Source organism: Oncorhynchus clarkii, chromosome 4, assembly GCF_045791955.1.
Source record: "Oncorhynchus clarkii lewisi isolate Uvic-CL-2024 chromosome 4, UVic_Ocla_1.0, whole genome shotgun sequence".
Lineage (NCBI taxonomy): Eukaryota > Metazoa > Chordata > Actinopteri > Salmoniformes > Salmonidae > Oncorhynchus > Oncorhynchus clarkii.
Window position 1 is genome coordinate 53051514 of NC_092150.1, and position 22747 is coordinate 53074260.

General features: G+C 41.7%; 1 protein-coding gene across 4 annotated transcripts in view; it reads left to right on the plus strand.

Moving 5' to 3' along the window:
- Nucleotides 1-5062: 5062 nt before the first annotated feature.
- The window catches only part of LOC139406940 (MAP/microtubule affinity-regulating kinase 3-like), a 141852-nt gene continuing 124167 nt past the window's right edge, over nucleotides 5063-22747 (plus strand). For all 4 annotated transcript variants that reach the window (XR_011634043.1, XM_071150117.1, XM_071150118.1 and 1 more), the window contains exon 1: nucleotides 5063-5701. Coding sequence is in view for 3 of the 4 variants with exons in the window: in XM_071150117.1 (XP_071006218.1) it covers nucleotides 5651-5701 (51 nt within the window). In the remaining variant the exon portion in view is untranslated. The remainder of the gene's footprint in view (nucleotides 5702-22747) is intronic.

The following is a 22747-nucleotide window of genomic DNA, read 5'->3' on the forward strand; positions in this document are numbered from 1 at the left end:
TGTATATTGTTTTGAATTACTAATTATTGTCCGATACTACTACACTGTTGGAGCTAGGAACACATATTTTGCTACATACGCAATAACATGCTAAAAATGTGTATGTGACCAATAAAGTTTGATTTGATTTGGAATAAAATTTACATTGAACAAAAATATGAAAGCAACAGGTAAAGTGTTGGTCCCATGTTTCATGAGCTAAAATAAAAAATCCCAGAAATGTTCCATTGCACAAAAAGCTTATTTCTCTGTGAACAAATTTGTTTACATCTCCATTAGTGAGCATTTCTCCTTTGCCAAAATAATCCATACACCTGACAGGTGTTGCATATCAAGAAGCTGATTAAACAGCATGATCATTACTCAGTTGTACCTTGTGCTGGGGACAATAAAAAGCCACAGTTTTATCACAATGCCACAGATGTCTCAAGTCTTGAGGGAATGTGAATTTGGCATGTAGACTACAGGAATTTCCAACAGAGCTGTTGCCAGAGAATTGAATGTTAATTTCTCTACCATAAGCTGCCTTCAACGTTAGGGAATTTTACAGTACGTTCAACCGGACTCACAACTGAAGACCACATGTAACCACGCCAGCCCAGGACCCTCACATCTAGCTACTTCACCTGTGGGATTGTCTGAGGTGAGGGAGGGCGGGTCCTGGCTCCCCAGTGTATGGGCCTGCCCTCCCAGGTTCACCAATGGCTGCACCCCTGCCCAGTCATGTGAAATTCATAGATTAGGGCCTAATGAATTTATTATTTCACTTGACTGATTTCCTTCTATGAACTGTAACTCAGTAAAAGCTTTGAAATTGTTTCATGTTGCGTTTTATATTTTTGTTCAGTATTAATTGGATCGGACTAATCTTAGGAGTTTAAAAAAAATATTATACAACCCTAACCCTGAATGTTCTAGTTACGTGAGCTGCAGGACCAGAGTCAGTGTGATTGATTGAGTCACTATGATGCAACGTGATGAGTGTGTTTTGCTGTCAGATGTTCCTGAAACTGTGGGAAGTGTTTTTGTGATGTTTAAAGAGTAAGGTGTGTGTACGTGAGTGTGTGTACGGGTCTGTGTGATCACCCTGGACTCGTGCAAAGACACTTTTTTGCTATTGAGGTGAGGTCAGTGTGACGTGAGTGAACTCCCAGGCTCCTCTCTGCTGGTTGCGTACTCCCTCTGTGACAGCCAGGGCAAAACTGCACGTCGTTGCCCCAGAGTCCATCTCATTGTGAGAGAAGAAGACAGCTGTTATTCTCACATGAAGAGAGAGAGAGAAAATATTTTCCTGTCTTTCTTGTTTGCTCTTACTCTCCCCATTTCTCTCTCTGTCACTCCCCATTTCACTCTGTCACTCTCCATTTTCTCTCTGTCTCTCCCCATTTCTCTCTCTGCCACTCTCCATTTTCTCTCTGTCACTCTCCATTTTCTCTCTCTCCCTCTCCATTTTCTCTCTCTCTCCCCATTTTCTCTCTCTGTTTCTCCCCATTTCTCTCTCTGCCACTCTCCATTTATCTCTCTGTCTCTACCCATTTCTCTCTGTCACTCTCCATTTCTCACTCTCTCCCCATTTCTCTCTCTGTCCCTCTCCATTTCTCTCTCTGTCACTCTCCATTTCTCTCTCTCCCCCCATTTATCTATCTGTCTCTCTCTCTCTCCCCATTTCTCTCTCTGTTACTCTCCATTTCTCTCTGTCTCTCCCCATTTCTCTCTGTCTCTCCCCATTTCTCTCTCTGTCTCTCCCCATTTCTCTTTCTGTCTCTCCCCTTTTCTCTTTCTGTCACTCTCCATTTCTCTCTCTGTCTCTCCCCTTTTCTCTCTCTGTCACTCTCCATTTCTCTCTCTGTCACTCTCCATTTCTCTCTCTCTCTCCCCATTTATCTCTCTGTCTCTATCTGTCACTCTCCATTTCTCTCTCTCTGTCTCTCCCCATTTCTCTCTCTGTCACTTTCCATTTTCTCTCTCTATGTGAATAGACCCTTTGAAGGTGCATGTGGGCCACAGGAAGTGCATTGCTAGAGGTGCGGCTCATCCTCCCTCGCATGTGAGAAACACAAGACAGGACGCTGTGTGTGGGCACTATTTTGAGTGCCAGGGTTCCCCTAATGCAAAAATAATCTGAGAGTTCCATCTATATTGTAACCACAGTCATTCTGTCTCACATGCTTCATCACACACACACATTCCAATTGTTCGTCCTGATTGTTAGTTTATTTTCTTTCAAATCCATTTCAGAATTAAGTGTGGCAATGCATGTAGACAGAAACTAAAACAAGAAGCTCCTGCGCTGAGGTCTGTTCAACGCTGGTCCGACCAATCTGATTCCACACTCTAAGACTGCTTCCATTACGTGGACTGGGATATGTTTCGTATTGCCTCAGACAACAACATTGATGAATACGCTGATTCGGTGAGCGAGTTCATTAGAACGTGCGTTGAAGATGTCGTTCCCATAGCAACGATTAAAACATTCCCAAACCAGAAACCGTGGATTGATGGCAGCATTTGCGTGAAACTGAAAGCGCGAACCACTGCTTTTAATCAGGGCAAGGTGACCGGAAACATGACCGAATACAAACAGTGTAACTATTCCCTCCGCAAGGCAATCAAACAAGCTAAGCATCAGTATAGAGACAAAATAGAATCTCAATTCAACGGCTCAGACACAAGAGGTATGTGGCAGGGTCTACAGTCAATCACGGATTACAAAAAGAAAACCAGCCCAGTCACGGACCAGGATGTCCTGCTCCCAGGCAGACTAAATAACTTTTTTGCCCGCTTTGAGGACAATACAGTGCCACTGACACGGCCCACAACTAAAACATGTGGACTCTCCTTCACTGCAGCCAACGTGAGGAAAACATTTAAACGTGTCAACCCTCGCAAGGCTGCAGGCCCAGACTGCATCCCCAGCCGCGCCCTCAGAGCATGCGCAGACCAGCTGGCTGGTGTGTTTACGGACATATTCAATCAATCCCTATCCCAGTCTGTTGTTCCCACATGCTTCAAGAGGGCCACCATTGTTCCTGTTCCCAAGAAAGCTAAGGTAACTGAGCTAAACGACTACCGCCCCGTAGCACTCACTTCCGTCATCATGAAGTGCTTTGAGAGACTAGTCAAGGACCATATCACCTCCACCCTACCTGACACCCTAGACCCACTCCAATTTGCTTACTGCCCAAATAGGTCCACAGACAATGCAATCTCAACCACACTGCACACTGCCCTTACCCATCTGGACAAGAGGAATACCTATGTGAGAATGCTGTTCATCGACTACAGCTCTGCATTTAACACCATAGTGCCCTCCAAGCTCATCATCAAACTCGAGACCCTGGGTCTCGACCCCGCCCTGTGCAACTGGGTACTGGACTTCCTGACGGGCCGCCCCCAGGTGGTGAGGGAGGGTAGGCAACAACATCTCCACCCCACTGATCCTCAACACTGGGGCCCCACAAGGGTGCGTTCTGAGCCCTCTCCTGTACTCCCTGTTCCCCCACGACTGCGTGGCCATGCACGCCTCCAACTCAATCATCAAGTTTGCGGACGACACAACAGTGGTAGGCTTGATTACCAACAACGACGAGACAGCCTACAGGGAGGAGGTGAGGGCCCTCGGAGTGTGGTGTCAGGAAAATAACCTCACACTCAACGTCAACAAAACTAAAGAGATGATTGTGGACTTCAGGAAACAGCAGAGGGAACACCCCCCTATCCACATCGATGGAACAGTAGTGTGAAGGGTAGTAAGGTTTAAGTTCCTCGGCGTACACATCACAGACAAACTGAATTGGTCCACCCACACAGACAGCATCGTGAAGAAGGCGCTGCAGCTCAGGAGGCTGAAGAAATTTGGCTTGTCACCAAAAGCACTCACAAACTTCTACAGATGCACAATCGAGAGCATCCTGGCGGGCTGTATCACCGCCTGGTACGGCAACTGCTCCGCCCACAACCGTAAGGCTCTCCAGAGGGTAGTGAGGTCTGCACAACGCATCACCAGGGGCAAACTACCTGCCCTCCAGGACACCTACACCACCCGATGTCACAGGAAGGCCATAAAGATCATCAAGGACAACAACCACCCGAGCCACTGCCTGTTCACCCCGCTATCATCCAGAAGGCGAGGTCAGTACAGGTGCATCAAAGCTGGGACCGAGAGACTGAAAAACAGCTTCTATCTCAAGGCCATCAGACTGTTAAACAGCCACCACTAACATTGAGTGGCTGCTGCCAACACACTGACTCAACTCCAGCCACTTTAATAACGGGAATTGATGGGAAATGATGTAAAATATATCACTAGTCACTTTAAACAATGCTTCCTAATATAATGTTTACTGTATATACTGTACTCTATATGATCTACTGCATCTTTATGTAATACATGTATCACTAGCCACTAACTATGCCACTTTGTTTACATACTCATCTCATATGTATATACTGCACTCAATACCATCTACTGTATCTTGCCTATGCCGCTCTGTACCATCACTCATTCATATATCTTTATTTACATATTCTTTATCCCCTTACACTTGTGTCTATAAGGTAGTAGTTTTGGAATTGTTAGCTAGATTACTTGTTGGTTATTACTGCATTGTGGGAACTAGAAGCACAAGCATTTCGCTACACTCGCATAAACATCTGCTAAACATGTGTATGTGACAAATAATATTTGAATGAAAAAAGGGACATTTCTTTGAATGACTGTGGTCACAATATAGATGGATAGATTTGGGTGTTAAGAATCATGAGAGATGGAAAATAAAAATAAAAACAGCCAAGTCAATCTGTGCTTTCAGTTGATTCACTGACAATGCATGCATGGGATGGAGGGGGCAGAATAGGTACAGTAGGCAGGGTATTTCATGTCTTGTGCAGCAGGTAGATTTTTTCTCCAGTAATCACCCTAGCAACAACAAACGCGCTGACCTCAGCCGAAGCGCCAATAAGCTTTAAACCCTCTCTTTCCTCACTTCCTCTCAACACATTGGGTTTGGCTTGCCTCTCTCCAGTTAGTTGGCGGCCATCTTGGATCTACCCATCAAGCAAACCCTCCCTTACTTTTGGGATGAGAGGGAGGTCTTTAACCGAATTTGAGTCTTTCGGGGTACCAGCCCCATCAGAAACAGGGGCAGTGCGTGTCAGAAGCCGAAAATCTACACGAACACAAGGCGTCAAAAATTGGCTGCAAATTCTGAGACCGGTTTTACGGTCCTTCCTCCCCTATTCCTTGTCTGAACGTTATCTGAATTTGTTGAGGACCTGTGAACTATCAGAACACCGTTTATTGAGCTTTACAATAGAGTCGTTCCCGAAAAACGGATTGTTACATTTTGGAGCTCGGGGTTATGGTTTGTTTTTGGACAACTTTTTTGGGGGAATTGCCTTTGTCGCAATCTGTCCCACCGGTGTGTTCTGTACAGTAATGCGGTTCGATCATTTATTTAATGAATCAGTGTTCTAGACATCTTCCGGCGTATGTTTTGCTGGAACTTGGCTGTGGCGTTGCGTTAATGTGGGTGAACGAATCCATGATCTTAAATATCAGTTCCAGACCTGCTGTACTGTCGTTAGACTAAGGTGCAGCAAAAGCAAAAAGCAGACGCAGAACCACTTCGGGGATCAAGGAATTATTAAAATGTCAACCAGAACGCCACTACCTACTGTCAATGAGCGTGACACTGAAAATGTAAGTATTTGTTCAGTTGAATAACGGTTAGTTCTTTACCATTTTCAGCTCTCAAATCGGTGTTGGTCAACTTTTAAGAATTATTTTAGGCTATTGGTTTAAAATGGCCTTGTACCCAAACTGTGATACAAAGTAACCATCCACAATAGTGCATAACTAAGCTTTGTATCCGAATGTCAGACTGACGCAGAGCGCGTAGACTATATGTGGCCCAAACTTTACATTCACATTAGGCCTATTACTACAGAATTGATTTCGGACTGTGACACATTTTCCAGACTGGTAATTAGTCAGGACAGAAAGCTCTGTAAGTAAGACTACTTGGCACGCAGTTTATGCAAGATGCACATGTTGCGTAGAGTATGTATGTGTGCTTACAGAGAAATACATACAGTGCCTTTGGGAAAGTATTCAAACCCCTTGACTTTTTCCACATTTTGTTATGTTACAGCCTTATTCTAAAATGGATTAAACCGTTTTCCCCTCCATCAATCTACACCCCGAATGTCAGTGCTAGAGGCTTCACTTCAAAACCTGGTTCGATCCCGGGCTGTATCACAGCCGGCCGTGATTGGGAGTCTCATAGGGCGGCACACAATTGGCCCAGCGTCATCCGGATTAGGATTTGGCCAGGACGTCATTGCAAAATAAAAATCATCTTAACTGACTTGCCTAGTTAAATAAACTTACATAAAAAAACACACAATATCCCATAAAGCAAAAAGAGGTTTAGATTTATTACAAATAAATTGATAACACATGTGCTTAAGTATTCAGACCCTTCACTCAGTACTTTGAATCACCTTTACAGCTTTGAATCTTCTATGGTATGATGCTTCAAGCTTGGCACACCTGTATTTGGGGAGTTTCTCTCATTCTCCTCTGCAGATCCTCTCAAGCTCTGTCAGGTTGGATGGGGAGCATCGCTGCACAGCTATTTTCAGGTCTCTCCAGAGATGTTCGATCTGGTTCATGTCCAGGCTCTGGCTGGGCCACTCAAGGATATTCAGAGACGTTGTCCCGAAGCCACTCCTGGTTGTCTTGGCTGTGTACTTAGGGTCATTGTCCTGTTGGAAAGTGAACCTTTGACCCAGTCTGAGGACCTGAGCGCTCTGGAGCAGGTCTTCATGAAGGGAATATCTGTACTTTGTTCCGCTCATCTTTCCCTTGAACCTGACTAGTCTCCCAGTCCGTGCCGTTGAAAAATATTTCTCCAGCATGATGCTGCCACCACCATGCTTCAATGTAGGGATGGTGCCAGGTTTCCTCCAGTGTGACGCATTCAGGCCAAAGATGTAAGTCATGGTTTCATCAGACCAGAGAATCTTGTTTCTCATGGTCTGAGATTCCTTTAGGTTACTTTGGGTAAACTCCAAGCAGGCTGTCATGTGCCTTTCACTGAGGCATGGCTTCTGTCTGGCCACTCTACCATAAAGGCCTGATTGGTGGAGTGCTGCAGAGATGGTTGTTGTTCTGGAAGTTTCTCCCATCTCCATAGAGGAATTTTGGAGCTCTATCAGTGACCATCGGGTTCTTGGTCACCTCCCTGACCAAGGCCCTTCTCTCTCGATTGCTCAGTTTGGCCGGGCGCCAGCTCTAGGAAGAGGTCGTTCCAAACTTCTTCCATTTAACAATGATGGAAGCCACTGTGTTCTTGGAGACCTTCAATGCTGCAGAAATGTTTTGGTACCATTCCCCAGATCTGTGCCTTGAAACAATCCTGTCTCGGCGCTCTACGGACACTTCCTTTGACCTCATGGCTTGGTTTTTGCACTGACGTGAACTGTCAACTGTTGGATCTTATAGACCGTTGTGTGCCTTTCCAAATCATGTCCAGTCAGTTGAATTTACCACAGGTGGACTACAATCAAGTTGTAGAAACATGTCAAGGATGATCAATGGAAACAGGATTCACCTGAGCTCAATTTCGTGTCTCATAGCAAACGGTCTGAATACTTATGTAAATAAGGTATTTCAATTTTGTATTTTTTTTAAATAAATTTGCTAAAATTGTGTGTAGATTAATGAGGATTTTATTTATTTAATACATTTTAGAATAAGGCTGTAGCTTAATAAAGGGAAGGGGTCTGAATACTTTCCCAATGCACTGTGTATTGTGTGTATGTAAACTCAGCAAAAAAAGAAATGTCCCTTTTTCAGGACCCTGTCTTTCTAAGATAATTAGTAAAAATCCAAATAACTTCACAGATCTTAATTGTAAAGGGTTTAACCTCTCTGGGATCGTTCGGGACGCTAGCGTCCCACCTCGCCAACAGCCAGTAAAATTGCAGATTCAAAACAACAGAAATCTCATAATTAAAATTCCTCAATCATACAAGTATTTTACACCATTTTAAAGATACACTTCTCGTTAATCCAACCACAGTGTCCGATTTCAAAAATACTTTTCGGTGAAAGCAGAACATATCATAATGTTAGGTCAGCAACTAGTCACAAAGCATTCAGCCATTTTCCAACCGAAGAGAGGTGTCACAAAAAGCAGAAATATAGATAAAATGAATCACTAACCTTTGACTATCTTCATCAGATGACACTCCCAGGACTCAATGTTACACAATACATGTATGTTTTGTTCGATTAAGTTCATATTTATATCCAAAAACCTCAGTTTACATTGGCGCCATGTTCAGAAATTTCTCCAAAACATCCGGAGAAATTGCAGAGAGCCACATCAAATAACAGAAATACTCATCATAAACTTTGATGAAAGATACATGTTTTGCATAGAATTAAAGATAAACTTGTTCTTAATGCAACCGCTGTCAGATTTCAAAAAAGCTTTACGGCAAAAGCACAATATTCAATAATCTGAGAACAGCGTTCAGCCACAAATGCAAGCCATACAGTTACCTGCCAAATTGTGGAGCCAACAAAAGTCATAAATAGCATTATAAATCTTCACTAACTCTTCGTCGGAATGCACTCCCAGGACTCCCACAAGAAATGTTCGTTTTGTTCGATTACATCCATATTTATGTCCAAATACCTCCGTTTAGGTCACTATTCCAAAGGCACAATGCGCGAGCGCAAAACCCAGACAAAGTCAAGAGTTCCATTACAGTTTGTAGAAACATGTCAAACGATGTTTACAATCAATCCTTAAGGTCTTTTTATAATAAATATTCAATAATATTCCAACCGGACAATAGCGTATTCATTACAGAGGAAAAAGAAGGAACAGTGCGCCCGCGTGACCGCGCAGTAAACAACTGATTGGCCACAGCCCAGTCCACTTGTTGAAACAGCTCTTATTCGACCACCTTCCACAATAGAAGCCTCAAACAACTTTCTAAAGACTGTTGACATCTGCTGGAAGCCTTGGTAAGTGCAATCTGGCCCCATAGACCCAGCATATTGGATAGGCAATCACTTAAATTAAACTACAAACCTCAGATTTCCCACTTCCTGGTTGGATTTGTCTCAGGTTTTCACCTGCCATATGAGTTCTGTTATATTCACAGACATCATTCAAACAGTTTTAGAAACTTCAGAGTGTTTTCTGTCCAATACTACTAATACCATGCATATATTAGCATCTGGGACAGAGTAGCGGGCAGTTTACTCTGGGCACCTTATTCATCCAAGCTACTCAATACTGCCCCCCTGTCACCAAGAAGTTAAACACGGTTTCCCATGCTTGTTCAGTGAACCATAAACAATTAATGAACATGCACCTGTGGAACGGTCGTTAAGACACTAACAGCTTACAGACTTTAGGCAATTAAGGTCATAGTTATGAAAACTTAGGACACTAAAGAGGCCTTTCTACTGACTGAAAAACACCAAAAGAAAGATGCCCAGGGTCCCTGCTCATCTGGGTGAACATGCCTTAGGCATGCTGCAAGGAGGCCTGAGGACTGCAGAAGTGGCCAGCGCAATAAATTGCAATGTCTGTACTGTGAAACGCCTAAGACTGCGCTACTGGGAGACAGGACGGACAGCTGATCGTCCTCACAGTGGCAGACCACGTGTAACAACACCTGCACAGGATCGGTACATCACACCTGCGGGACAGGTACAGGATGGCAACAACAACTGCCCGAGTTACACCAGGAACGCACAATCCCTCCATCAGTGCTCAGACTGTCCACAATAGGCTGAGAGAGGCTGGATTGAGGGCTTGTAGGCCTGTTGTAAGGCAGGTCCTCACCAGACATCACCGGCAACAACGTTGCCTATGGGCACAAACCCACAGTTGCTGGGCCAGACAGGACTGACAAAAAGTGCTCTTCACTGACGAGTGGTGGTTTTGTCTCACCAGGGTTGATGGTCGGATTCACGTTTATCGTCGAAGGAATGAGCGTTATACTGAGGCCTGTACTCTGGAGCGGGATCGATTTTGGAGGTGGAGGGTCCATCATGGTCTAGGGCAGTGTGTCACAGAATCTTTGGACTGAGCTTGTTGTCATTGCAGGCAATCTCAACGCTGTGCGTTACAGGGAAGACATCCTCCTCCCTCATGTGGTACCCTTCCTGCAGGCTCATCCTGACATGACCCTCCAGCATGACAATGCCACCAGCCATACTGCTCGTTCTGTGCGTGAATTCCTGCAAGACAGGAATGTCAGTGTTGTGCCATGGCCAGCGAAGAGCCCAGATCTCAATTCCATTGAGCACGTCTGGGACCTGTTGGATCGGAGGGTGAGGGCTAGGGCCATTCCCCCAGAAATGTCCAGGAACTTGCAGGTGCCTTGGTGGAAGAGTGGGGTAACATTTCACAGCAAGAACTGGCAAATCTGGTGCAGTCCATGAGGAGGAGATGCAGCGCAGTACTTAATGCAGCTGGTGGCCACAACAGTTACCCCCACCCCCCCTCTTTGTTCAGGGACACATTATTCAATTTCTGTTAGTCACATGTCTGTGGAACTTGTTCAGTTTTTCTGTTGTTGAATCTTATGTTCATACAAATATTTACGCATGTTAAGTTTGCTGAATATAAATGCAGCTGACAATGAGGACGTTTCTTTTTTTTGCTTAGTTTATTAGGGTTGCACCGATATTACATTTTTGACTGATTATTTTCCTTGCCAAAAAAACCGATACCAATTTAAAAAATGTGCGGCCTTTTAAGCATTCCAGTACAGTTAGATAGTTGAAACGCACTGACAAAAAGTGATTTTGTTGTCATTTACGAAAGTCCCCATTACCAGTAAAACATAATCAAAACCTATTTATTTCACTTACTTGCTGTGCTGTTTCATTGTTAATTTGTTCAGTCTCAACCAGGATTTCATCATACATGTCAAGCAGTGAAGTTTCAGCTCTGTCTGTCCGTGGCCTTTCTTCCTCGGTGCGCACTGTCACTGTGTCCGTTTCCATCTTGTCCAGCTGTGTCTAACATTTCACGTAAACCCTGTTTCTAGTCTGCATTGAAGTAGCGGTCGTTGTACCTAGCATCGACCATGGTGGAGACACAGTAGAGGCTCAGAGAGAATGCCACCAAATCGCTTGTTCACAGCCTCTAGTAGAGTACTTTTCCAAGTTAACCCAACGGTCTGTGTTGGCATTTTTGTTGAGCAGGCGTTTCCATGCCATGACAGGGTATCACGTCTGCTGCAAATGCCGTTGAGCTTATTTCTCCAGTCAGTTGTTTGAATGGAGCTAGGAGTGTTCATGCTTCAAACATGTTTTCAAATGCCATTGAAATGGCAGCAGCGGTATGACAACCAGCACATTAATGAGCATGTAATATGGCTTTCCTCAGTATGAAATCCTTGTCGACCCACTGGGCTGTCAGACTTGGCATGCTCATGGGGCTGACCACTGATCCAAATGTCAGTCGTGAGGCTAATAGCAGTGAGTAGCAAGTAGCTCATGGATGTTCGTTTCAACAATACTGTGTAACTCCGGTAGGGCAACATCTGGAAAAATAGCACCTACTTGGTAATGTGTACCGGTGCTCGACCAGTCACGAAAGCCAACATCACCCACGACAGAGAACGAACGGTTGATTGTCAAGGGCAATGAACACCATTATCTTGGCATGAATGGATTTTGCCTTTTGAGGTGTCTCGCTGAAATGTTCTTACTCTTTCAAAGGACTGCTTGACTTGTTGACTGCTCGATCCACACAGCAGACATTGTGGGCTAGGTTAGGAATGCAGTGTAGCAACATGTCATCTACCTACTTTTTATATAGGTATGCACATCATCTTTGACATTGGTTTTGCACATCAGCGTTAAACTAGACATCGGACCAATGTTGGCATTTTTAGCTAATATCGTTTCATTCCGATATGCTTTACCGATATATTGTGCATTAGTGTATGTTATATATTTGTGTCTGTATTTTACACACCAACAAATGCAAAGCCTGTGGGCTATTTTCTGGCCAATTTCTTGCAATTCGTAATGTTTAGAGATTCAACCGGTGATTGTTTTCAGTTTCGTCTGTTAATTCTCAACGTCATGTGCTCGGATGACAGGCACTGACGGCTTCGTTATTGAAGGCATTGAAACAGAGAGCATGGGTTGGCGGCCTAGATACTACATATTACCTGTAATGCTGCCTCCTATCAATACATTCTATTGTGGTGGGGCAAGGTCCAAATGTGACATTACAAAGATGCCTCTGCTTTTATTGGTTGGCACGGTATTATGGGGTACAGTGCCTTCAGAAAGTTTACTTTTTCCACATTTTGTTGCTTTTCAGCCTGAATTGAGAATGTATAAAATTGAGATTTGTTTTCTCATTTGCCTACACACAATACCCCATAATGTCAAAGTGGAATATGTTTGTTTGTATTTTACCCCCTTTTCCTCCCCTATTTCTATCTTGCCTCATCGCTGGAATTCCCGAACAGATTCAGGAGAGGCGAAGGTCGAGTCATGCGTCCTCCGAAACATGACCCGCCAAACCGCGCTACTTAACACCCGCACACTTAACCCGGAAGCCAGCCGCACCAATGTGTCAGAGGAAACAGCCTCTAAACGTGTTTTCACTTTGTCATTATGGGGTATTGCATGTAGATGGGTGAGAAATCAATTTAATCCATGTTGAATTCAGGATGTGTAACAACAAAATGTGGAATAAGTTAAGGGGTGTGAATACTTTCTGAAGGCACTGTACCTCATAATACCGTGCCAACCAATAACAGAGCAGGCATCTTTGTCATGTAAAGATTGGACCTTGCCCCACCACAATTGAATTGTTATATATACACACGAGGCAGCATTACAGGTAATATGCCGTTTCTAGGCCGCCAACCCAGGCACTCTGTTTCAATGATAGAGCGGTCACCGGAACGCATGAATATATGGCGGTGGAAATGAAGCGATGATGATATACACTATAAAATAGACCATACACTATAATAGTGGAGGTCCCCATGCACTTACCTCAAATTCATAGTTTTCCTAAATTCGCTGTATTGATATTCCTCTCCGTTACTTTTTGTATGGTCATTGGCAGCGTATACATAATCTCAATTTTAGCTTCAAGACGCCGGCAATTTGAAAAAACTAAAAAGTAGTTTGGCCTCTCTGCCCACCACGTTTGAATTGAGCGACAGGTGCCCACAATGTGTTCACACTTGTCGGAGCATCACTGAGCGCAATTTGGATCATTAACCTGCCACCAGCACAAAACCGGACGAGCACTCTCTTCTAATGCCATTCAGATCGCCGATGCGAGGATGAAGGGCTCACACTCGGTAAAAGGGCACCGCATCGCCATAGTAAGTATATATTCTCTTCCAGAAGTCACCCATTTTAGTTAAAGCTGCAACGTGAAACTTTTTGGGTAACCTGACCAGATTTACATAGAAATAGAGTTAGATCTGTCATCATTGTCATCAAGTCTAGATCTGCAAGCTGTAGATCTGTTCAATGTGCGCTATTTCTATGCGTCCCATTCTTAAATTTCGTTTTTGTGTCTTGTACTTTTTTGTTTTGTAAACCAGCTGAAAATACAATATTTTGGCTTATGGAAAATCTATTTCACAAGGATTTAGATGCTACAATGATTCTCCACACTACATTTGCGTGTTTTGTCACAAAGTCAAATTGGGCGAACTCTTTAAATTTTAGGAAATCGTTAATGACAATTGGCGCGAGAGAGAATATCTAGTCAAGATGGCAGTTAAGATAACGTTGAAGTTAGTGAATTTGCAAAAGTATCAATCGGGCTATTTTAAATGTATCAGGGTTCATAGTTTTTACTGTAAGCCAAGGTTGAGGTATTTGGAGACTTTCGAATTCTGTGCGCAAATCAGACATTTCTGTGCGTCCTATTAAGAGAGACCTGCAATTTCGAAAACCTGTATTCGGCTACCCATACCGATGTCACATTCAAGTTTGAGTTGAACAACCGGTGCTGTGATTAAAATGAGCCCCCTTGCTCACACAGCACATACTGTAATTAGGCTACATCCGAACCTTGACACCATAAATGGGAGAGACTTTCACAATGAAGCCATTGCTTGACACCAAACGACTCCATCCCTGACCAAGCCTTTGACACTACGGTTGCAACCTTGGTCTGTTATTTTGGGGCACAACGTTGATTCATTGTCTGTGTGCATGACTTTGAAAGGCATTAAACTGCAAGTGGTTTAGCAGAATGAGAAACCACAGAGGGGCCTTCTGAGGCTATCAAAGAGGATCGTCTGTAACTATCTCTTTTTAAATTATTTGTTTTGTGTGGGTTGGATTTATTTTGTTGAGAGAGGAAAATTAGGAGACCGAGTGAATCCGGAGGGCAGTGGGTTGTATTTGAACTCTGGTAGCCTAGGCTGTACATGACGGGGTCCACAGCATTAACTGTTGGACCACACAGGCTACATGCTGTAGCCTACCTATCCCAATACGGAGTTCACATCGCTATATGGTCCTAGAAATTAAGATGCTCTGATTCTTAGGGCCTATTCCATAGAGCCAAATTGTCATGGTGGCCTACAGACTCCTCCTCAGTCTCATTGTACTGCACGTTGTGGGATTATATTTCACAATTGCCTTTTGTATGATCTTTTGAAAGGTTAGGAGAATCAATGTTCTTTCAGTTTGAGTTTTGAGCGTGTCCCAGTTTGCTCAGAGCTGTCAGAACTGGGGTATATAGAGGACAGGATTTATTTTAGCCGGTATTTTTATATATTTTTAAGCCGATTAAATACAATTGACACCGGGCCAATTGTCCAGGAAAAGGAAATGAATCCATTGCGAAATGATGCTTTTTAGCCTATTAATTGATGGAAAAACCAGTTGAAGGAATTACATTTGACCGGTCATGCTTATCGGTGTATATGGGTTCATTTGTATAATTCTGTGTAATTAAATTGCCGCGTGTGTGTATTTAATCGTTAAGTATCAAAGATAACAGAGCCTCGGAGGGAACATCTGTTAGACAGCGCTTTGATAAGCCCAATCATCTTGCAACAATTCTAAATGCAATCGTGTGTTAACTATTTTTTGGGGGCCACTGTTAAAAAAATAAATGCTATTTTTATTTCTTTATTGGCTAATTTAAGTGCGCTTCCCCTTCACAATTCAAATGCATAAGTAAGGCAGGTTTCATCAGTGCATCACACATCACATTGCAATGAGCTGGAGGCTGTATGCATTTTGAAAACCTATAGCTACTTAATTGTTTGAAACTTGAACATTTTACTACATATTGTGAGGAATGTTTTACCTTGCTTCAATGTAGCCTAGGCAAAAATCTGACCATATCAGTGGAGGAAATTATTTTGTAAGGACTTCCTTCCACATGCCATTGAAACGAGTAGCCTATTTCGCTCATGTTCTATTGGTTTTCAACTTTATTTTATTGTCTGATAGCCAACTGCACTGTGCGCATTGTTGCGCTAATAATGTTAAGAAATTAATATTTTATCAACATATTTAAGCTAAACGTTCTTATCTATTGCATCGGATTCATTGCTTTAAAAAAAGAATGTAGCCCAGGCCTACTGGTTGTAAGAGTTTGGGATCTATCATCCAACAACTGTTCCAGAGTCTGTCTTTTTTATTTCTTTCGCAACAAGCTGACCATTAGTATAAAAAAGTTGACCTATTCTATGGGGGATATTAGATTGACATAGGCTCATAGGCGACGCGTCCATAAGGCTAGGGGAAGCTAAGTAAATTGAATTAAATTGACACAATGATATAGCCTACTCTTGTCTATACAGAAATAAATAAAATAATAAAAAGGCTACTAAAGAATGATTTGGCCACAGAGGATAATTTAGCTTCCCCTAGGGGGGGGGGGGGGGGGGGGGGGGTGGATTGTTTTAAATGGCATTGCCTACAGTTGGAAGGAAATTAATCATGCCCTGCAAATACCAAATAGATTATTGTTGAGTTACGACTGTCAGTGATATTTAGAGGCCCAGCCAGGCATGTCACAATATATTTAAAAAATGCAATCGTGGGAAAAACAGTTTGCAAAGCAAATGGCTGTAAAGAGAAGACAATGAAAATACTCATCTGTCTTTTAGTTATCAAAATGATCAACTTAATGGAACGAAAAACAGTAGGTCTATCTTATTGTCATCAGCGGAGAGCATCGGCCATATCCCCGGTGAGTGTGCGTTGGCCATATTCATTCTTTATCATTGTTGTGCCACTTCAGTTTCGTTTTTCCTCCTCCAGTTTTGATGGCCGTCATATTCTATTGGTGTCTCCCCTTCTCTTAGGCCTGTTACATGGTCAAGGTCGTTTTCATTGATCTGTTTGTCATTGTCAACAGAGTAGGCCACGCTGTAATTTGACGTATTACAAAAAAAAGTCTGATCATGTCCCCATTCCTATAAAGGAGTAGAATTGCATGACATTTTTTTTCCTGTGCAAAGAATGAAGAAACGTATCTGATATAGCCTATATCCCAGGCCTCTACGCTATACACGCTCAGCCATGCATAAGAACAATCTTGTTTTTGCGAACAGTGATTGAGATATATTATTGGCTTAAATGATGATTATACAATCTACTCGTCATAATACAAATAGTAGGCTATTTTACTTAAGTCTGCAAATGCGATGATACATGGCATGCTTTACTATAAAGGTTTATGGTGAAAATGTTTCCCCAAACTTGAAACTCACTCTCCACCTATGCATAGGCTAGCAATGTAGCTTTTTGTTGCTCGTCTTGATGGCTGAGGAAAAATCCATGTGGACAGTTATTCTAACATCTTCAAAGTGCGTGGTAAAGACATGTCATTTCATCCTTGACGTGCATGTTCTGTTAAGATAAATGACCCGAAACTAAATGGGATTTTCAGTCCTTCTGAGCGCTGTGGGATGGACCCTCTAATCAAGTTGCGCACGCAATGCATATGTGTCTGGTGAATTTCTCACATCTCCGGTAAATGAAACCATATTTTCCTGACAGAAACCCTGATAAGAGGGTAAGCTACTTGGTTGCTGGTGTCATTAGCATTTAAAATGGGCCTAATCTGTGAGGAGGGGGAAAACGAGTACAACACAGTAGTTGTAGGCACAGAACTCTGTGCACACAAGTAGCAAAAATATTACCCCCCCATGAAGTGTTTTGTTTGTGTTTTTTGAACAGACACTGTCTTATGAAACACTTGGTCATAGACAAATAGAAAGTGTTGTGACTGAAAAGGAGAAACCACAGACTAAGGGGTTGTTTTCACAGCAGTAACATCCCAGCAGTGTGTCAATGTTGCCACAATGTTACAACGATGCTCTTTGTGTGTGTCTTTTAAATGTAGACTGAGGCTGAAGCGTTTGGCGTCATCTTATGATTTCTCATTCAACAGTAAACCGGTTTCCATCCAACCATTTCATGCATAAAAAAGTATGCAGAGTTTATAGGCAGATGTAATAACCACAATACGTTATGAAATAAGTTATGTGCACGGTGATGAGCTTCATGCAAATGTCCAATAAATATTGAGGGTAGGCTGTCATTTGAATGATGCTGGTGACATAAGGATAGGTGCTTGACCGTAATTAAATTTTTTAAATATTTTTATCCATAAACTCATCAAATAACATTCCCTGTCCACTTTATCAGTGAACTGTTGTCTAGCGCATGCGCCAAAACCAGATCGGGCAAGTATGCCATTTATCGCAACAGTTTTTGTGACAAAACCATTCTGTAGAGTTGAAAATGTAATATTTTCATCATGCAAACCATTTTATCCGCTTAAAACGGCAGTTGGATGGAAACACCTCTGGTGTGAAAATGTTTTTTTTTTTTTTTTTAATGCAGATTTGACAATATTTGTATAAACCTAGCTACTGAAACCAATGAATGTAAACTAATCAGGGGTCGCGTTAGAGTTCAGAAATCTGCATTTTCAAAAAGCAGAGCTGCATTTCGTATTGAAAGTCTACAATTGTTTTGCGTCAATAGAGTGATCAGGGGCGTGCAAACACATTCAGCTGAAAATAGCTTCATTTTCATCACGTGACAACAAAGTGCAACGCTATTTGGCTGGCTAGCCACACAACTAAGTGAGCTTACAATGAAATAGCAAGGTATTTTTTTGTTGTTGCCAAAAACGATGCATGGCCATCGTATTTCTAATGTTTATTATACAAAGAATGTAGCCAGCTACATTTCCAAATGTTTTGTTTAAAGTTCTTCTTGCGTTTTACCAGAGACAAGTAGCTACATGTCAGAGGCTGTCTGCTAATAGGATTCCCGTTCCACATCCCAGTGGAGAAGAGTAACCGAAGCACAGCATTAGTTTGATGCTGAGCAGAAATGACAATACGAAGCATTTTTAGATCTGCATTTACAAAACGCAGCAAGATATTTCTTAATGCTTTAAGGTGACCCCTGTTCATTGTAAGTCTGTCACCAAACAAAATAATGACATTTCCCATGTAACCACATGTTAATACAATGTTTAGTTACATAAATATGAGGGTATATTGTTTACCCTGCAGGACCCCATTCACTGTTGGCAGAGGGTTGAGATTGGTTTTGGTTGGCCCATATGACATGCTGGGCAGGAAAGGACAGCAGTGCCCAATTTGACCAAGAGGTCACAGCTAGAGGTTGACCGACACCGATTAATCTGCAATGTTTTTAATGTATATATATCTATATATACAGTTGAAGTTGGAAGTTTATATACACTTTAGGTTGGAGTCATTAAAACTCGTTTTTCAACCACTGCACAAATGTCTTGTGAACAAACTATAGTTTTGGCAAGTCAGTTAGGACATCTACTTTGTGCAGGACACATGTCATTTTTCCAACAATTGTTTACAGACAGATTATTTCAAATGGATAATGACCCCAAACATGCTTCCAAAGTTGTGGCAAAATGGCTTAAGGACAACAAAGTCAAGGTATTGGAGTGGCCGTGACCAAAGCCCTGACCTCAATCCCAAATAATTTGTTGGCAGAACTGAAAAAGTGTGTGCGAGCAAGGAGGCCTACAAATCTGACTCAGTTACACCAGCTGTCAGGAGGAATGGGCCAAAATCCACCCAACTTAGTGTGGGAAGCTTGTGGAAGGCTACCCAAAACGTTTGAGCCAATTTAAACAATTTAAAGACAATGCTACCAAATACTAATTGAGTGTATGTAAACTTCTGACCCACTGGGAATGTGATGAAAGAAATAAAAGCTGAAATAATTCTCTCTACTATTATTCTGACATTCCACAGTGGTGTAGAAAGTGGTGATCCTAACTGACCAAAAACAGGGAATTTATACTTGGATTAAATATCAGGAATTGTGAAAAACTGAGTTTATATGTATTTGGCTAAGGTGTATGTAAACTTCCTAATTCAACTGTGTATATGTATGTATTTGTAATAATGGCAATTACAACAATACTGAATGAACAATGAACACTTATGTTAACTTAATATAATACATAAATAAAATCAATTTAGTCTCAAATAAATAATGAAACATGTTCAATTTGGTTTAAATAATGCAAAAACAGTGTTGGAGAAGAAAGTAAAAGTGCAATATGTGCCATGCAAGAAAGCTAACGTTTAAGTTCCTTGCTCAGAACATGAGAACATCAATGAAAGCTGGTGGTTCCTTTTTAACATGAGTCTTCAATATTCCCAGTTAAGAAGTTTTAGGTTGTAGTTATTATAGGAATTATAGGATTATTTCTCACTATACTATTTGTATTTCATATACCTTTTTGACTATTGGATGTTCTTATAGGCACTTTAGTATTGCCAGCCTAATCTCGGGAGTTGATAGGCTTGAAGTCATAAACAGCACTGTGCTTCAAGCACTGCTAAGAGCTGCTGGCAAACGCAGTAAAGTGCTGTTTGAATGAATGCTTACGAGTCTGCTGCTGCCTACCACCACTCAGTCAGACTGCTCTATCAAATCAAGTACTTAATTATAGTATAATAAACACACAAATACGAGCATTTGGTCATTAATATGGTCAAATACGGAAACTCTAATTTCAAAAACAAAACGTTTATTCTTTCAGTGAAATACGGAACCATTCCGTATTTTATTTAACGGGTGGCAACCCTAAGTCTAAATATTGCTGTTACATTACACAAGTCTAAATATTGCTGTTACATTACACAACCTTCAATGTTATGTCATAATTGTCAAATTCTGGCATATTAATTACGGTCTTTGTTAGGAAGAAATGGTCTTAACACAGTTCGCAACGAGCCAGGCGGCCCAAACTGATGCATATACCCTGACTCTGCTTGCACTGAACGCAAGAGACGTGAGACAATTTCCCTATTTAATATTGCCTGCAACATGAATTTCTTTTAACTACATATGCAGGTTTTCAAAAATATACTTGTGTATTGATGGTATTGATGGTTAGGTACATTTGTGCAACGATTGTGCTTTTTTCCCATGAATGCGCAGGTAGCGTCCCACCTGGCCAACATCATGTGAAATTGCAGAGCGCGAAATTCAAACTACAGAATTCTACATATTTAACTTTCATAAAATCACAAGTCTAATACATCAAAATAAAGCTAAACTTCTTGTTAATCCAGCCGCGGTGTCAGATTTCAAAAAGGCTTTACGGTGAAAGCACATCATGCGATTATCTGAGGACAGCAACCCGCATACAAAAGCATGAAAAACATATTTCAACCAGGCAGGTGCGCCACGAATGTCAGAAATAGCGATATAATAAATGTCTTACCTTTGATCTTCTTCTGTTGGCATTCCAAAAGGTCCCAGATACATCACAAATGGTCATTTTGTTCGATAATGTCCTTCTTTATATCCATAAACTCAGTTTAGCTGGTGCGCTTCAGTCAATAATCCACCCAGTTTCCCACCATCAAAATGCATACAAAATGAATCCCAAACGTTACTAATAAACTTCCAAACAAGGCAAACAACGTTTATAATCAAACCTTAGGTACCCTAATACGTAAATAAACAATCAAATTTAAGACAGAGAATTGTTATTGTCTTTACCAGAGATAAATACCAAAGAACGCACTCTCTTCACTCGCTTGGAAACACTACAGCCAAAATGGGACCCACCTAGAAAAAATACAATTTCTGGCTCATTTAAAAAACAAAAACAGTTTGAAACTCTTTCTAAAGACTGTTGACATCTAATGGAAGCCATAGGAACTGCAATTTGGGAGGATTTCGCCTTAATAAAAGTGACAGCCATTGTGACAGGCAATAAAAGTGATAGCCTTAATGAAACTTACAGTCAATGTAAACAGTGGGATGGTTTGTCCTCGGGGTTTCGCCTGCCATAACATTATGTCTGTGAGTATAACAGAACTGATAACAGTTTTAGAAACTTTAGAGTGTTTTCTATCCATATCTACCAATTATATGCATAATCTAGCTTCTGGGCCTGAGTAACAGGCAGTTTACTTTGGGCACGCATTTCATCCGGATGTGAAAATACTGCTCCCTACCCAAGAGAGGTTAAATCATCACCCGTTTAGCGAAGTTGAAGTAGACTGTGATTCGATGATAAATTAACAGGCACCGCATTGATTACATGCAACGCAGAACAAGCTAGTGAACCTAGTAATATCATCAACCATGTGTAGTTTAACTACTGATTTAAGTGAAGATTTAAAAAATAAAAGAATAATGCTAGCTTGCGAAATTTGGCTTAAATCACAAGTTATATTGACTCTATGTGAAATAATAGGGGTTGACAGGATTTTATTTTAATGGCTACACATTCCTCTGTTCCCTATACATACATCTGTAAGGTCCCTCAGGCAAGTATTACGTTTCAAGCACAGAATCCACTACAACGACCAGGGAGCTTTTTGAAAGCCTCGTATTGAAGGGCAGTAATTGGTGGATGGGTAACAAATCACACATTGAATATATCTTTAAGCATGGTCAAGTTAATAATTATGCTTTGGATGATGTACAGTGCATTCGGAAAGTATTCTGACCCCTTGACTTTTTCCACATTTTGTTACATTACAGCCTTATTCTAAAATGGATAAAACATTTTTTCCCTCGTCAATCTACACACAATAATGACCCCCATAATGACAAAGCAAACCGGGTTTGTAGAAATTTTAGCAAATGTATTAAAAATAAAAAAAATGGTATCACATTTACATACAGTACCAGTCAAAAGATTGGACACCTACTCCATTCAAGGGTTTTTCTTTATTTGTACTATTTTCTACATTGTAGAATAATACTGAAGATGTCAAAACTATGAAATAACACATGGAATCATGTAGTAACCAAAAAAGTGTTAAATAAATCCCTCTGTGCTTAGACAGCTTTGTACACTCTTGGCATTCTCTCAACCAGCTTCAACTGAAATGCTTTTCCAACAGTGTTCGAGTTCCCACAAATGCTGAGCACTTGTTGGCTGCTTTTCCTTCACTCTGCGGCCCAACTCATCCCAAATTATCTCAATTGGCTTGAGGCCAGGTCATCTCATGCAGCACTCCATCTCTCTCCTTCTTGGTAAAATAGCTCTTACACAGCATGGAGGTGTGTTGGGTCTATGTCGTATCGCTGCAGAATGCTGCGTTAGCCACTCAGGTTAAGTGTGCCTTGAATTCTAAATAAATCACTGACAGTGTCACCAGAAAATCACCATCACCCCTCCTCCTCCATGCTTCACAGTGGGAACCATACATG